Source organism: Kwoniella bestiolae, chromosome 5 (genome assembly GCF_000512585.2).
Source record: "Kwoniella bestiolae CBS 10118 chromosome 5, complete sequence".
NCBI classification, from domain to species: domain Eukaryota; kingdom Fungi; phylum Basidiomycota; class Tremellomycetes; order Tremellales; family Cryptococcaceae; genus Kwoniella; species Kwoniella bestiolae.
In genome coordinates this window covers 1,022,097-1,039,126 of record NC_089245.1, presented here as the reverse complement: position 1 = coordinate 1,039,126, position 17,030 = coordinate 1,022,097, and the positions used below count along the sequence as shown (strand labels likewise).

Below are 17,030 nucleotides of genomic sequence, written 5' to 3'. Positions count from 1 at the left end.
GACCCCTAAATGGAAGTCCATCCAATGGTTCGGCATCATCATACCATGTATTGAAATGTAAATATGGTAATGCTAGCTTGAGGAGGATTCGCTGTGTTTGCATAATTGTTTAATCGTTCCCTCATTTAAATGACCTAAACGTGAATACAATCTGTGCTGACTGAGAGTCAATCATCCGCGCTTCTTGCTGGATACTTAACGCTTCGGTGATTGCTACCTGCCAGGATGCCATTCGGGAAATATTGGACATGTGAGGGTCGAATGTGATGTAATGTTGATCGTTAAGTTATGGTCGTTCCTTACAGCTTCTTTGGGAACCTGATCAATACCGTATCATCCGCCTTCCTGAGTTTCCGGAACACACTTCACCATCCAAGGATGACCAACCTCTCAATGGTCGCTTGACATTGAGATGAGCTCTATTCAAGCGAGGCACATCACTGTCAATCGAGGACCATTAGTGATTGTCATCCGCAAGAATCCCGTTGCAAGCATTTTGAGCTTGCTCTTTCGAACATTCCTGGAACCTTTCGTCATCGATAAAATTTGCTTAAACTGGGGTTGCCCTTGAGTACAGTGGTACGGCATGATTTCTCCTTAACAGTACCGGTGACGGAGTTATACAACCGAACCAGAAACACAAAAACCGCCGAATCCGACATCCGAAGCTAAATCTCTTTCCTGGAATCTGTCTTTCCCTGAACACGCCATAAGTCTCCCTCTCGTCCTTCGCCTGGTGAATTGGTCGGATGTTTCACGTTTAAGCGAAACATGCAGCCTTAGTCGTCATAGCATCCGGACAAACATGGCTCGGTAAAGCAAAATATACTCATAACTGCAGTCTACCAACGGTTCAAGAAGTTTTTTTTGAGGTCATGCGAGTGAGAGTGATTTTGTTTGCTGGTGACGAATGGCCGTGCTAGGAGATGTAAGCTAGCGCATGTTGTTCTGCTTGAAGTTGTTCTAAGTGATCTATCAATCTCATCATATCTTCCCACTTCTTTTCTTCTCTATAGCCTCCAAAACAGAACAAAACAAAACCTCTAGCCGCTGTATAATCAATACCGCTCCTCTCAAATCCAGCATACCTATATCCACCTTCCTAAAGATGGTATTCGGATTCTCACATTCGCACAAAGACAAGGAAATGGAGAAGGAGAAGCATCCTTCGACCTTACCACGATCAGATTCAAGCTCAGAGTCGGATCTTGAGACTGCTACCGTCAAGACCGATGATGTGTTCGGTGTCATCACAGAAGATGGACCCAATTATCGTAATGTGAATCAGCGCTTTCCGATCAACAGGAATAAACCGCTGATATTGCATTATTGAATTTTCAGGTCGGATGGCTAGGAACAACGGTTCTGCTGATCAAGTCGCAAATCGGTGTAGGAGTCTTGAGTGTACCTTCGACACTGGCTGTGTTGGGTATCGTACCGGGAATCATCTGTTTATGGGTTATCTCGGCTATCATCTGCTGTGAGTGAACCTCCCATTCACATGTCAATCTACTTTGCAATACCTGACTGACGATGATGGCGATGTAGGGTCTGATTACGTCGTAGGGCAGTTCAAAGTGAAACACCCTCAAGTTTGTAAGTCGTAAAACCCCCACACCATGTTTCTGGCTTTTAGCTGATAGTCATGTGTTACAGACGGTATCGATGATGTAGGAAAGTTATTATTCAAGGGAAAGATAGGAAGAGATGTAATAGCTGTGATGTACTGGCTCTGTGAGTGACACTGCAATATTGTCCTTGATACGATTGAGCTGATAGTCCCATTCATTTCACCGGAACAGTCATGACATGTGTCGCTGCATCCGGTTTATTGGGTATCTCCATCGGTCTCAACGCAATTTCATCACACGGGACATGCACAGCGGTCTTCGTAGCTGTTGCTACCATCGTCACCTTCTTTTTATCTTGTATCCAGACATTGGGTAAGATCTCTTGGTTGGGCTGGGTAGGATTGGTCTCCATCATGAGTGCTTGTGAGTCATCTCTTTAGGGTGAAACGTTGCGAAAAGATGGAAAACACATGTGCTGATTATCCTGCTCTCCAGTGTTGACCCTCACAATCGCCGTCGGAGTACAAGAGCGACCGGCCACAGCACCTCAAGATGGAGCATGGGACAAAGGTTTAGTCATCTGGGGTCAGCCTACTTTCACAGAAGCTATCACCGCTGTTTCGGCTTTGGTATTCGCCTTTACAGGTACGCCTGCCTTGTGAGTATTCTAACTCATCATCCTAAATAATCCATCAAATACCTGCTCTCACCGTCTCCATTGACTGATTTCGTATGATTCTTGGTGCAGCTTCGGTATCGTATCTGAAATGAGAGATCAAAGGAAATACACCCAATCGATGCTCCTCTCCCAGAGTTTCGTCACTGCCGTGGACACCGTTGTAGGAGTAGTAGTATATTACTACTGCGGTCAATTCGTTGCGTCCCCTGCGTTGGGTAGTGCGGGAGGAACATTGAAGAAAGTCTGTTACGGTCTGGCTTTGCCTGGTCTGTTCGTAACCGCCATGATGTTTACTCATGTGAGTGTTCCCTCTTCCAGGAGGGACGGGATTATACCTGCACCTACTCTTCAAGACGTCAGACTGATACCGTTATTTATCCCATCGCATAGCTCCCCGCCAAATTCCTCTTCGTCCGACTTCTCAGAGGAAGTAAACACCTTACCAACAACTCTCCCAAGCATTACATTGTCTGGGTCAGCTGTGTATTGGGATGCCTCCTGTTCTCTTATGTCATCGCCAGGTGGGTCTTCTTCTATCCTTTCCCCTCTCGAACCCCAAGCTGAAATACCGTTGGATGTAGTGCTATCCCCGTATTCGACGGTATCGCCTCGCTGGTAGGAGCCTTGTTCGGTACTGTCTTATGTATTCAGCTTATGGTGAGCTGAATATCCCCTGCCTGACCTAAGTCTTACGGATCAGAGAGAGGAGTAGGGACTGATGCGACAATGCACCTATAACTTAGGCCGGGATGTGGTTATACGATAACTGGGAAAGGCGAACCACCGATAAGACGATCCTATACAAGTTCCTCCTTTTCTGGAACATCTTCGTCATTGCTTTAGGGTCATTCTTGATGGTTGCAGGGGTAAGTCGACTCACGGGTCCTCCTACGACTAGCGAGACATCTGTGCTGATCTAATGACGACGCAGACATACGGAGCCGTCATCGATATCAAAGATTCCTACGCTGCCAACCAAGGAGCAGGAGCTTGGTCGTGTAGGGATAATTCCTCTTAGACGGATAGACCAAGAGAGGTAGGAAGGGGAAAATATGTATCCATAGATAGATAGACATGGAAACATGGCATGTATCGAATAACATTCCAGTTCTTCGTCACTGCGAAGTGTCCAAGGACTTCCTTCAGAATAGGATGACAGAGCGTGCGGATACCTCATGGGAACTCTATCGCATGAGACACACACAATACGTCTACAGTTTCGTACGTTGCGTTCGATCGACAAGATAACCTTTCAACATTGGTGGCTATAGTACGAACAAAGTACCCAAGTCTACCCTAAAACCTCCACAATTCTTCTTCTTTCATCATGTGATACTGTACTCTAAGGACGAAGTCGTATGACAACCTCAATGGATAGACCGCAGCGTCGTATGATCATCGTACCAACCCAATTGATGCCCATCCTTAGTAGTATCTACGTTACTCTACACCTCGACCTAGATCTGATCGTTCTTGGTTATCTCCTTTTGCACTTCATCCAGTTCGTATACCATAAAGTCAGTGAAACATGTTCGAGTACAACGAAAAGACCCTACTGCTTGCGACCGAGGTGGACCAACTCTCCCTAGCCAGTGAGTATACCGCCGATCACCTTCTTGCTATCAGAGATGAGGCGAAAGAAGAGGAGACAGTGCGTATCCCGTCAAAGATCCGTGAGTGCATCATGGTCCAAGTCATTCAAGCTAAGTCAATGGCGCGGCACCAAAGTCTGGGAACCGTGATTTATGATCAGCCTTACTTCACTTGTGAGCTACACCCGTCCTCCCGAATTCGATCAGGAGGGTAGGAAATACATTTGGAGCGTATGGTGGTACGCTCGTGGGATCTTGGTGAGTGCACAATCTTCCACCGCTGTTTCATCTTATCCTTATTGGAGAGGCCATGTTGTCCTGTACCACGTGGGTGCTGACGATGGACATCCGTGAGTCTAGCATTATAAGAGGACTAGGAAGGATCATAGAAGGGGAGGATGGAAGTGGGTCAAGACTGAGAGAGGTAAGTGTTGTGGCTTCCCTTCTCATCAGAATGTTTGCAATCTTCGAAGGATGGAAGAGACGCTGACGGTGGAGCAGGTAAGGTTCTGGATTCAGAATATATCTGGCCGAATGGCAGAAAGGACTAAGTCGGCAGTGAAGGATCTTTCAGATGCCATCCCCTGTCCCCTTCCCTCTTCTGTATTGTATTCAATAATGAGAAGGGGAAAGTAGTCTCTTGTCCGCTGCGTAGCACGCTGCTGTGACGATCACTTCAAAGAATGAACGTATATCAAAATTCGGTGCGGCGTCATGTTCATTTGCCACATGCTTTGTCTGGCACCAAAATGCGTGAAATTGAAAGAGCCAATTCATCCCAAATAATATCGATATACAGCAGTCGGAATATATATCCTCTACGAACTTTCGATTGGCTTGCCTCTGTTACGATTTTTCTCTCTGCTCCCAGCTCGCGTTTTTCCGAATTGCCTTGAATGACCTTGAACCTCTCTCCGCTAATCCCTAGCCATCGCACTTGAAGACCCCTGGAGCTTTCATGGACCCCGCAAGTGATCTCACTTCTTCAAGGCTATCGAGAGCTAATCCCGAAAAGGATGACCCAGTATATTAGCTTACACAGATTCAACTCTGGTTTCTGGTTTCTACGAAGAGACCACTCACAGATTTTGGGAGTGCGAAGATATTCTTGATCTTGCCAAGTACCCATGGACCGGACTGACGATTGTCTATCACACAGATAAAGTTTAGGAAATGTCAGTGGACAGTACAACCTGACCTACACCTCAACTCGGGATCTGGACTCACCTTTCACAACTGCCTGACCCTCCTCTGAACTTCTTCTGGAAGGTATGAACACCCCCAAATTCAACCAAGGCATAAATATACTCTCTGAACCCCACTCATCACCGCTCTCTCCGTCAGAAGAGACCTCTGTATTGCTCGCTGATAATACACCACGTTGATCAGAAACAAAATCGTCAGTCATCGCTCTACCTCTGGGTTTCGCCACAAAGAGAGCAAGACCAAGAGAAGCTTCGCCACTCACTTTCCCTCGCCACGTAAATATCGACGAACCTCACCCCTCCACTAGGATAGATAACCGTAAAGTTCCCCCGTGAGTCCTGATACCTCATCAACCCATTCCTCCTCACCTCTATCCAAGCTAGGTTATCCTCATCGGGATGGGAGAATCTGAACGTCCCATTTGACCTGTTCCTATAATCTTTTCCAGCAATAAATCGGTGAGTTGAGGAGTTGCCATCGTCGATATAGATATGGATGTTTCCGTCCGAAGAAGAGGAGATGGAGAATCCCGAACAATCTTTTATACTCCACCGTCCATCTTTTCTACTTATCCACCCGGAGGAACCGGTGGGGTTGGTGAATGATATGATTGAGGAGTTGAAGGAGGAGGTTGAGATGATGGGGTTGTAAGGTGTCATTCTTGGTGGGTTCTTATGTGTACGTGAATTACAGGATATTGAGATAGGTCGTTTGGTAAAGTGTGGTTGTGCTTAGGTCTGATAGATGGAATGAATTGTTTATAAGTATTGGTTATGGATCAAGTAGGATGTATGGTATAGAGAGGAGAAATCACCAGAAGAGAAGAGGAATACGAGGAATGGAGTGTTTATATAGACAGAACAAACGGGTGACAAACTCACCCAACCTAATTCTCTAAGATAAAGTTCATCCACTATCGTCCATGCACTGCATCGCCGAGGATGTCGTACGTATCATTGTTGTAAACATAGTTCAGACAAACACGTACTCTCTGCTTCGGCAACGGTCAAGGTCGACCCTAGTGATATCATCTACAAGCGTTTCGAACATGACTTTACAACGCCGACTCGGCTCAAAACAGGTATCTTACAAAGAAGCATGCATGTATGAAATCATAACTCATAACTCATAACTCCAAAACCCAACTACATATATTAACGAACAACAACTCTCCTCGTCTTGTACATCCGCCAACAGAATAAATATAACTTATGATAATAATATATAAGATGAATACCCTTCTCTCACTTTTCTACTCACCACACAGGTACGCGAATCCATCACAATTCGATGACAGGTCCAGAACAGCATTTACAGCAACCTCTAAAATCCAATTTCGACCTCCCATTCCCAGAAGCAGAACTCCAAGACGAGACTTTGCATTCCTGCTCATCCCTCCCAATGTTAAACCCCTTCATATGCACATCCGATTCACTAGAATGGATCTCCATCGAGGTCGAATGGCTAGGAAGGTAAGACGAGATGAATGATACAGCCTGTTCCGTGAATCCTTCTTCGGCGCTTTCAACCAGACTGGTTATCGGTTCAGATACAGATCTAGGCGTGTAGTCATCTTGCACCTGCGGAAAGGAGAACGACATCGATGTCGATGTTGAGGTCGAAGATTCGCCAAAAGCAGGTGACATCTGATTGGGCAGGACAAAACAAGGTAAATCAACACCATTATGAGTTTCCGCCTCGTCCGCGCTAACACTTCTTTTCAACACGGTCGATAAACCAAAGAACGACTCCCTTTTCGATTGATTGGTCTTTACGGGTGATGGATCTCGGGGAAATCCCCAGCCTTGCATCCTTGCTAGATTCGGATCAGGTGTGGATTGCGTTGAGGCCTGGTCGAGCTGAGGTGAAGCATCCAGCTGTGGTAAGGGCGATGGAGGAATGATAATTGGTGAAGCGATTGAGGGAGTTAACAAAACTTGATGTTCCGATTTAACCGTAAAGACAGACTCGTCATCCACCGCCACGTTGAATGGTTGTGGTACGAAAGGTCGGTGAATCTCTGCTAATTTGGTTAGAGCATCTTCCTTGGCTCGACGTTCAGCTTCGAGAGAGGTGGTGAGATTGAAGAGCTGTTCTCGCATCTCGGCGATCAAACGAGATTCGGCGGCATGGGAATCAGAAGACGATCTGTCGGTGGGGACTGATGAGACACTGGATAATCTATCGCCCACTATGGTACATATAATGTCAGCTGAAAGTCCAATCGCTCGAAGGTGGACTCCAGCTCACGTTTTCTGACTCGCTCCCTTAGCACCGTACTTTCCTTTCTCTCCATCTCCAATTTCTCCTCCAAACTTGCACACCTAATTTTCAGCAACTCCACATCCTCCTTCAAAGCCTCCCGTTCCATCTCCATATCCAGCTGTACATCTCTCCAGGTAGTCTCATCAGCAAAACTATCCCTTCTGCCCTCCATCTCAAATTCATCTTGATAAGGATGGATCGTATCGTTGTTTCCTGGAATAGGAGATGTCCACATCGAGACCGATCCTGGAATAGGCGAGTTCTCCTCATCTACCTCATCAAGTTCTCCCAACACCCTTCCCGATCCGGTATTATCTATACCTAGTCCGACCAATGTTCTAGGTCGAGGACATGGCCTAGCAGATGATCTAGCAGAGGTATTTCCCCAGCCAGAGAATTTCGGACTTGTCGGATGTAATGGCGGAGAAGTCATAGACTCAGGCGAAAAGACGTTCCTTCCATTCCCAATTGATAGATCGTGGGATGAAGAGGAACTATCATCTTTCTTATACGAGATGGAACTTCCTCTGGAACCTGTTCCAGGTGCGGTCCTTTTACGCGAAGAGAATCCCGCTGACTTAGGTGTGGACATGTTCGACGGAGTTGAAGAGGTCGAGCCAATCGTTAATGGTTTTGGCCTGCCTCGACCTATTGACCCGTATCCTTTTGTGGGTGAGCCAGCCGAGGGAGACGCGCTAGATTGTCGAGGAAACGAAAAAGAATGAACACTATCTATAGAATCTTGACGAGGTGTAGAGGAGGTAATCGACGTTCCCAGACGTAAGTCCCTCAAACGGTTGGGGGTAGGTTCGACGGGAAAAGGCGAGATCATACTTTCCGGTTCATCCGAAAAGGTTCTGACCATATCGGTAGGAGCATCGTTATCCTCAAAATCCCCTTCATCCTCTTCTGACTCATCGACTTCAGCTAAAGCACTGAGTTGCCGGTTGATGGAAGGTCTTTTGACCATAGCAGTTGGCAGGTCCATACCAAACAGACCATCATCTTTGCCATACTCTTTTGCAAGACCGAAACCGAAGCCTGACCATCGCTCTACAGGGGATTGCTGCTCGTTAGGTGATCCCCGTGAGAAGGTGGAGGAGGAGACGGCGGAAGAAGTGGAATTAGTTGAAGCAGTCAACGGTGGGAGAGTGAGGGATGATGGTCGACTGAAAAAGCTTGATCCAGAACCTGAACCCAAAGCCCCTGATAATGGTCGATTTGAAGAAGCGACGGAAGAAGAGTCTTCATCATCCAAATCTGGAAGGCTGATTTCGGCTACTTGAGGTTCAACTACAGGTGATCTGGAAGGACCAGCTGATCCACCAGTGAGTTTCTCCAAAGCCTTTCGACGGGACTCTTCTCTCTCCTTCTCAGCCTCAGCTCCTCTACCCGAAGGTTCGAATTTGAGACGTTGACCTGTGATAGGACTGGAAAGTCGCGATCGACTCGCACTGTCACCTACACTGGTCGGTGAGCATGGTGAAGAAGGGATACTCGAAGGTGGAATACCCAATGAAGTAGGACGAGCTCCAGATAACTTGAGGTTGGGAAGTGATATGGAGTTCGACCTCGTGTGTGAGTGTCTCTTTCTAGCAGGTGTAGGTGGAGAGGAAGGTAGACTTGCAAGACTTGACTTGGTGGGGTTGGCTGAAGTTGGTGAGCCAAAGGCAAGAGGTGTAGGATGTGTGAGGAGGAAGCTAGGCGGTCGAGAGGACGGTGTTGAGAGTCTGTTGAGATTTGGTACAGACGCTGAAGAAGTGGGAGAAGCGAGAGGTGAGGTTGATGGCACCGCGTCAGGGGAGAACAGCGAATGAGAAGGAACGGAATGTTGCTGCTGTCTTCGCTTCGAAGGGAAAGTTGACATAGGCGCTTTAGACCCGAAAGAAAAGGTTGATAATCTAGCAGCCACCTCTTCGTGGTTGTCATCAGGAAGTATTCTGGGTTCCGGTGGGATATCAGGTGAATCGAGTAAAGGCGTCGCAGGGGTAGTGATGATCTCTTTAGGACCGTCAAACACGCCCATCACCGAAGGCCTTGATAATCCCTGACCAAGCGGTATACCTGATGGTATAGCGACCGATGATCTCTGTCGGCGATGAGCTTGACTATCTGATCTACGGTGTCGATGTCCACTGATACTAGCAGGCTTGACCGGGAATTCTAAATCCATGTCCTTGGCTTTTCCTTTGCTTGATGATCGAGAGTGAGAGTGAGATGGAGGGAAGGTAAAGGGAGAGTTGATGCTTGCTTCTGTGGTGAGAGGCATCATCTTGGTTGGTGAAGAAGGTTTAGACGAGGATGAGGATGAAGAAGCCGTTGGAGCAGAATCTGAGTTCTCGGATGAGCGAGAAGCTCGAAAAGTCTGTAACTGTAGGATATCAGATACAATAATACCTTGTGATTTAGTATATGAGATCCGAGCACTCACCTTCTTCCTAGCAGAAGCCAACCTCTGAGCCCTCTTCTCCTCTTCTGATCCTGACGAGCTGGAACTTCGTTCATGAGCGACAAGAGACATTGTTCGTAAGGAGTGTCTTCTTCAGGTGGCAAGATTGTAAATTACTATTTGCGTAAACAAGATACGATACGAGATGTGGAGTTGAGAGTCGAAATAAGGCAGGATGGGTCCTTTAAACGGCTTGATTGATGTTTGACAGGATGGTGGTAGTAACAGTAACGTTGGGTAGGAATTTCGTTAAACAGGTTGTATCGTAAATCGTAAAATCAGATTGTAATGAGCGTGTTGGGTAATGAATGTTGTAGGTCGGATTGATTAATCGTTACTGATACGTTAGATGACAAGAATAGGGGAAGATGTGTTGAATCGGATATGAGAAAGAGGGGAAGAATGAAGAAGAGGAGGGAGGAGGGGGGAGTGGATGTTGATGTTGTTTTTCGAGTTGACGTATTTGATCTGACCTAGTGGACCAAGCGGTGTGTAAATATATGTATGTATGCGTACACACAAGTTGAAAACACACTAAAAGGGGACAAAGCGCGTTTTGATCCTCAATGATGATCCGTGTGCTATCTTGCTAGTTCATCTGAACTCGGACGCCGGTCTGACCAGATGGAGGAGGTTCCTTTGGTCGAATCTAATAATAAACACAATCCAACGACTCAATGCTAGATATCTTCCTACTTTCTAATGATGAGTCGTGTAGTCGCCTTCAAGACGTGGTCGAGTTATTGTATGGCTTCAAGCCTGAAGGAGTGTGAGTGACGAGTTGGTCGGAATGAACGAGTGTGGTGGTGGTGAGACTATGATTGATCTGCTGGATACGCACACGGATCAACATCAACATGAATTGATGTGAGACAGATCTCTTCGTCAAAACAAGATGAACTAGGGGTCTATGCGGTAATTAATGGTACTTGACTGACACTCACCTATCTTATGAGGAGGACCGGGCTGGAAAGGGGGTTGAGATGCGTTGCAAAGTATAAAGGTAGAAGGTGGATGGATATATATGGTGACGATGATTGGAATTTGCAAAGTTAACTGAATTGATCTGAATCTGAAACGCGTCTTGATGATTTCTGTTGTTGTGTGGTCCTACGTAGGTCCTTTAGCTTGATTTTTGATACAAAAGACTAATAGCTTCTTACAACAGATGGTACACGTTCACAATGATCAGTAAGACGACGATGACCATACGAGTAATGTTCATTGATCATAAGCATCAGAACCACCATGCATCGACATTACAAGCTCCAGCATACAGAAAGACAATAAGCTCTCGGAGACAGCAGTCGAAAGAAAAATCAAAGTAGGAACGACGCGTCCAGCGTAAAGTCAAAGGAATTCCTCTTTTCTGTTACCCTGAATTAACGTTAAAACCATGACAAAGATGAGACGATCAAAGCTCATCATCAGTGCCTGCTTTGGCTTGACTTGGGTGCTACCAGTAAGTTGCAGTTGACTGGTAATGTTCTCACTCCAACGTGTATCAGAACCACTGCTACTTCTGTGAAGGGCAAGAGGAGAACAAGATAAGCATAACGAGATGAACTCTTCTCTTCTCACACCACAACGTGATATTGTACATGATCTTGACGACCATCATTCCAGGTTGTAGGAATATGAGTATGGTCGGTTCTCCACATCTCATTTGACTTGAGCTGACGAGAATCAATATATAGCACATCTTTTCATGCTATCTTAACGATTCTGCGATTCTGCATAATCACCTCGTCAGCTCATTGTGCTATCGCGAAGACGTGTCGTTATGCACCAGCGGCAGCCATCATGAAAGACAGGTTGAGACAAAGAACAAGAACACATTATCGCTTCGACAAATCTCATCTGATCGCGATAGGCTACAGCTTGACTGTGAGCTGACCACATCATACAACTCAAGCTGACGAGAGTCTCGATGTTGACAAAATGGTCGTCGAGTGCACTGACAGCTGTCTCAGCTTACGCCCTGACCATCCCTTCTCTCTGATATGATACCACCCCATACTACACCCCATACTTTAAGCAATATGCTTCGAATCAAGATATATAAACCCCATTCCCCCTCAACGATCGTGACCATCTTTTATTCTCTTACCAAACAATACTCAAAAAGGCATATATGCCACCCCCTCATCGATACATCTACACTTACAAAGACATCGAAGTCATACCACGGTTCCCTCCTCGCAAGATGAAAACCTCAACCCTTCCCTCAATTCCTCAAACACCCACACCCTCAACTGGATCCAAGGAGGTATTGGACGTTTTTCGTCAGCGTAAAAAACATACTCCTTTGGGAGCTTACCCCACTCCCCAATCGTCCTTGGACTTATCTTCACCTCTCGGTAACGGTTCAACAACACTTCTCACTCGGACCAACACCTCATCTATCAATGGTGGCGATACGGACGAAGATCCCTTTCAAGTAGGTGAAGGGGAGATCAATAACTTCTTGAAGATCCACGACCAGCTTGCTAGACTTTTGTGAGTGTACAATCATCACCGGTATCGTCATGAAAGCAACATCTATTGATATCATAGATGTTTAGTCCTAACGAAAAGCAAGTATCAGTACCTCGATTATGTGCGCTTGGTGGACAAAGCGCGGGAAAGAGTAGCTTGTGAGTGATACTTTCTTCCTAATGTATGATCGAAAGAAGCTGATGTATCGCTCCATAGGTTCAGCGGGGTCTCTGATGTAAGCGTTGATCCCTCTATCCATCGTGCTCTTGCATATCGGTGCTTTTGCTGATGCTGCTTTGAGCAGACACCTCTGTACTGCGCAAGCGGACGAGCCACTTGGTGAGTGTCCGTAGACTCAACATACTGAAAACTCCGATCTAACCGACCCGTAAAATCCAGCTGCCCTCATCTCATCAGACTTAGATCCCAGAGTCGTGTCCTCAAAGTGGACATCTTTGTCCAAGTTACCAACACTCGGACCGACACCACGAACGTCCTGCCTTTCGCGCTTGATCTCGGTGAAACTGATCAGATTGCGAGATTGCTCCCTCTGGCGTCAGATGAAGCTAGAAGAGCTGATGGAGGGTATAACATCGTCAGGTGAGTATTTGGGATGTCTATATTAGCGAGATGTCACGTGCGATGATGGTTCAACGGATGCAGACCTTGGTCAGCTCTTCAAAGCTTAAGCGAAGACCAAAGAAAATCGGATGAGAGTACCTGGGCCGATGTCACCTCCAATGTTGTCATCATCAATGTGAGTCATCGATCAGTTTGTAAGATATCGAATACCTATATTGACGCCTGAGTACGATAGATCTCTGGCTTCAATCTACCTAACTTCGATATCGAAGATTTGCCTGGTAAGTTGTAGGCCTCCCCTATATATCCATTGCTACGAGCTGACGAGTCGATCACAAAAGGACTACATGGTAATCCCTTGATAGAGAGTAAGTTCTGCCTGCCCTATCTCTGTCTATATATTCATTGACAATTCTTGATGAAGAACTAGTATCCGATCGAATTTCTCAACAGCAGAATATCATCGTCCTCTGCTTAGCTGGAACTGGTCGTACGCGCTTCTCATATCACGCATTTGGAGACGAGCAGCTGATGACACTATCTACAGAGGAGCCATCAACCGATAATCGAGAAATCCAGCTCGCAATGAAGTACGACCCAACCGGAGAGCGTACTATCGGTAAGTTGATCTTACATAAAGAGGGATATCTATCGAACGATTGAGCTAATCCCATTTGTCAAAGGTGTGATCACCCGAGCCGACGCTATCGAGGTGATTCCTGGCGATCTGTCTCCATTCGTTGAATATTTTAACGGCCAAACCGATGATCTGGGAGGTTTCAACCCTCAGTGGGGATGGTGGCCTCTTCGACTTCGAAGTTCCGAAGAAAGACGGAACGGCATCTCACTCAAGGAAGTTAGGAACCGAGAGAATTTGCTTTTTTCGACTGAAGATTGGCTGGATATCCAAGATAAAGCAGGTAGGAAGTTTGGTATTGGAGAGTTGGAGAAGAAGTTGGAGGAAGTCTTCAGGATGAAAGTCGAGGAAAAGTGAGTTTGCTTATGCTCGTGTATGTGCGCGAGCTGATGAGACGTTGGTCTTCAGTATTGTCCAACTCAAGAAGACATTGCGAGGACTGATCAAATCACATTCTGAATGGCTGATTCAAAACCCTACGATGGACAATCCGGTAGCAGCATTGCACGATAATGTGATCTACCGTTTCCATAAAACGCTCAAGACTAGGATCGAGAGATCTAACTCATCTGGAAAACTAGTCGATCTCCAACAAAATCTAGAAACCGATATGCAAAATTTGGTCCCAGAGTTTGTACCCTACCTTGAAAATCAATTAGGGGAAGGGGATACTTACAAGTCCTTTTGTGAGGAAAACAAGCTTTCGGTGATGAAAGAGGATATTGTGTATCTTGATGTTTTGGCTGAGATGATCAAGGGGTGAGTCTGGTGGTGTCATGACTTCTCTGTTAGATGGACAGATAGATTGCTGATGAATCGTATAGTGTATCGAATCGACGGGAACCTGGTGTGATCGAGACGCAAAGCATCGTACAATCATTCATCGATAAGTACTCATCTAAATGGCGAGAATTGGTTGTTCAACATATCGATGCGCTATGGAACGAAGTGACTGGTATTCAGAATCTAGCCATCCAAGAAATTTGTGGGGATAATATACCTTTGAGAGAAGAAGTTTCGTCAGTCCTTATCCTTTTCACAGTGCGACGGAGAAGGTACACTTTTACTGATACTTTTCGAATGTCGTCGTTCAGAGCAAAACTGGAAGATCTCATTGCATCTCTCAAAGAAGATTCCCTATCCTTCCTTGACCACATGTCCAAAATCATCACGTCTCCTTTCTCACATTCCGGACGAGGGTACTCATCAGAATATCAAGACGCCCTGAAAGCAGCTACGAAAGGATATTCGGCATTCCTCAAATCGCCCAACGCAGACCATCATCATCGTCGAGCCAGGTCATCCTCGTCAACTCCCTCAGAAGTAAATAGCTCTGTGCCTAGTCTGGGTGCCGACATGTATACCGAACTAGAACGAGAACAGTGCACCGCTTTGCAAGCTAAGATCACGGTATTGATCATGAATAGAAGTTTGCAATTTTCGACGTCTATCGGTGAACATGCGCAGGAGTGTGTCATGGAGTACATCGAGAAGGTCACTCCTACTCTGAGGAAGAAGATGGGGTTGGATGAGGTTGTTGAAAACGTCAGGAAGAGGGCGGGAGACATTTTCGAGAGTGACAAGAAGAAGAAGAAGGAGAGGGAGGATAAGGTGAGGGAGATGAAGAAGTTGAATGAGATCCGGTGAGTTGACGATCTCATTTTCCTTTTATGGCGGTATGTTGATTGACGATGTCTTGTGATGTTACTAGACAACATCTCGAGAACATTGTGGAAATGTAAGATCATAAAATGTATATCAATAACCCACAGATGCTTACAGTAAAGCAAGGTGAAAACATAAATTTCAATCTCGGTAGTTTTCATATAGATCAGATATGTCAATAGTAGTCTAGAGCGATTGGTCAGGTCTTTTCTGCTGAGTCTAATTCTGCGATGCTTGCTTGTCACATATCTCGATATATCCAAAGATCATGCATATACATCTTGTTATCTAAGTGCATTCCCATGATCACCCTTTGCACTCATCTAGTACGCAGCAGCAGCAACAAGTTTTGTCAATTCTGCGATGGGACAGGTAAGTCAGCACGACTGACCAATTTGTGAGGTTCATGGACCACTGGTATACCCAGCCCATGACTTGATGGTGCGCCAGATATGCAGCGACATACGAAGATGAAAAGTGTGCGGAAGAAAAACTCACGACTCAATTGGACATTCTCCCTCACGACCCCAGCCTTGACATCATTATCCCCATTCTTAGGTATGACCGCCTTCTCTCCCTCCACACTCCATCCGATCTGCTCGACATATTGAGATACTTGGCCAGAAGGGAGATCTAACCACCTTGAGAGCTGGGTGAGGGAGATGGTAGAGAAGCATGAGGCTATGGAGAGGGAGAATTGGAATCGGAGGGAGTCGAGGGGTGAGGCGTGGGAGGGGAGGTATCGGGTTTTGAGGACTGGGTGGGTGGGTGGGGTAAAGAGGTATCAGTATGGTCCCAGGGGGTGAGATGAGATTGACGAAGGCATAGAGATAAGTGAAGATACCATCTTGTTTCTTCACGACATCCTTGATTGATCTTCTAACGCCTCGTACGTAGAAGGGATATGTTGTAACTCACTCGAAGCTGCCTCCGACTCCCCGTTGAACTCTTTCCAGAACTTTGTGAACTGACAGGTCCTGACCAACTCGTGCAGGTTCGTAAGGAATGGTATGAGGATGGTCAAAGCTTCGTCATCCGATTCGATATCGTGGAGGATTGCCTGGGTATTTGTGAATAGAAAACAAATCAGCTACTCCTCTTGATCGCAAAGTAGTTTGGATAAGATGATGAATAAAGGGAGATGCAATGTACTCACACTAGGCTCCCTCAATAACCCAAGAGACAATCCGAAATCAGGTCCGTGTACTGTCGCGCTCAACGCTTTGACCAGGATGTGAACGATGATATCTGGGTTGGAGTGTTGGGGGTTGAATTGGTATAATTTCAATATGGCGAGATTCGCGAATAGGTCATATTGACCTTCTTTGATTTGCGAGAGGAGGTATTCTTCCATGAAGGGGAGGTTGGTGGGGTTGTATCGGTCTGTGTTTGGTCAGTATCTCAGCTATAGTGTGCAAATGCCATGGAACATGCCGGATATGAGACATGCAGATAGACATAGTCGATGGACTGGGACCAGAGAAGATAGTAAGGTAAGTAAGACCAACTCACCAACACCATGGATCAACTCGTGGATCACCTCTGGTCGAGTTGAGGGTGAGTGCCAATCGCTAAGGTTCTTCTTTGGTACTGCTACTGCCATTGTTGATGATGCTGGTTTTTAAGTGTGAAGCTATGATATACTTTTTTTATGGTTATGTGGTGAGACTGCTTATTTGCTTGATGTATATTTTTGGTTGCTGCAGTTGAAAAGGACAAAAGACGAAGGCAAAGTCGAGGAAAACGATGATTTGAAGCACGTGGCAGTATCACCCCACTCCTTATATTGATTATATGCCACATCACTGCTCTTGTTTACCCTTGGGCCCCCTCATCCTGATCAGACGCGTCAAAGCAAAGTAAAGAGGAAGAAAGGAAGATACAAGACGATTTCGCATCCATCAAT

At 46.0% G+C, this 17,030-nt stretch overlaps 6 protein-coding genes across 6 annotated transcripts; 3 read left to right on the top strand and 3 right to left on the bottom strand.

Moving 5' to 3' along the window:
* Nucleotides 1–1,108: 1,108 nt before the first annotated feature.
* Nucleotides 1,109–3,268, top strand: I302_106778 (uncharacterized protein; the record flags this gene model as incomplete). The annotated part of the gene is made up of 11 exons (XM_019192570.1): nucleotides 1,109–1,279; nucleotides 1,342–1,480; nucleotides 1,549–1,596; nucleotides 1,657–1,734; nucleotides 1,803–1,994; nucleotides 2,067–2,229; nucleotides 2,320–2,548; nucleotides 2,641–2,771; nucleotides 2,832–2,907; nucleotides 2,994–3,116; nucleotides 3,182–3,268. The coding sequence occupies 11 exons, from the start codon at nucleotides 1,109–1,111 to the stop codon at nucleotides 3,266–3,268; spliced, it is 1,437 nt and encodes a 478-aa protein (XP_019045567.1).
* Nucleotides 3,269–3,778: 510 nt separating this feature from the next.
* I302_106777 (uncharacterized protein) lies at nucleotides 3,779–4,393 on the top strand (the record flags this gene model as incomplete). The annotated part of the gene is made up of 4 exons (XM_065870330.1): nucleotides 3,779–3,957; nucleotides 4,004–4,100; nucleotides 4,203–4,266; nucleotides 4,344–4,393. The coding sequence occupies 4 exons, from the start codon at nucleotides 3,779–3,781 to the stop codon at nucleotides 4,391–4,393; spliced, it is 390 nt and encodes a 129-aa protein (XP_065726402.1).
* A 426-nt stretch (nucleotides 4,394–4,819) lies between these two features.
* Nucleotides 4,820–5,707, bottom strand: I302_106776 (uncharacterized protein; the record flags this gene model as incomplete). The annotated part of the gene is made up of 4 exons (XM_019192571.1): nucleotides 4,820–4,843; nucleotides 4,926–4,990; nucleotides 5,070–5,207; nucleotides 5,311–5,707. 4 exons carry the CDS (start codon nucleotides 5,705–5,707, stop codon nucleotides 4,820–4,822), a joined length of 624 nt encoding a protein of 207 aa, XP_019045568.1.
* Nucleotides 5,708–6,328: 621 nt separating this feature from the next.
* Nucleotides 6,329–9,834, bottom strand: I302_106775 (uncharacterized protein; the record flags this gene model as incomplete). The annotated part of the gene is made up of 3 exons (XM_019192572.1): nucleotides 6,329–7,239; nucleotides 7,299–9,684; nucleotides 9,745–9,834. 3 exons carry the CDS (start codon nucleotides 9,832–9,834, stop codon nucleotides 6,329–6,331), a joined length of 3,387 nt encoding a protein of 1,128 aa, XP_019045569.1.
* Nucleotides 9,835–11,968: 2,134 nt separating this feature from the next.
* Nucleotides 11,969–15,201, top strand: I302_106774 (uncharacterized protein; the record flags this gene model as incomplete). Its single annotated transcript, XM_019192573.1, has 15 exons — nucleotides 11,969–12,261; nucleotides 12,327–12,398; nucleotides 12,457–12,475; nucleotides 12,545–12,579; nucleotides 12,640–12,840; nucleotides 12,904–12,997; nucleotides 13,058–13,103; nucleotides 13,164–13,190; nucleotides 13,253–13,312; nucleotides 13,370–13,441; nucleotides 13,506–13,812; nucleotides 13,868–14,218; nucleotides 14,284–14,478; nucleotides 14,554–15,102; nucleotides 15,171–15,201. The coding sequence occupies 15 exons, from the start codon at nucleotides 11,969–11,971 to the stop codon at nucleotides 15,199–15,201; spliced, it is 2,352 nt and encodes a 783-aa protein (XP_019045570.1).
* Nucleotides 15,202–15,447: 246 nt separating this feature from the next.
* On the bottom strand, nucleotides 15,448–16,727 carry I302_106773 (eukaryotic translation initiation factor 3 subunit K; the record flags this gene model as incomplete). The annotated part of the gene is made up of 5 exons (XM_019192574.1): nucleotides 15,448–15,482; nucleotides 15,623–15,880; nucleotides 16,043–16,184; nucleotides 16,281–16,507; nucleotides 16,637–16,727. The coding sequence occupies 5 exons, from the start codon at nucleotides 16,725–16,727 to the stop codon at nucleotides 15,448–15,450; spliced, it is 753 nt and encodes a 250-aa protein (XP_019045571.1).
* Between the last annotated feature and the right edge of the window lie 303 nt (nucleotides 16,728–17,030).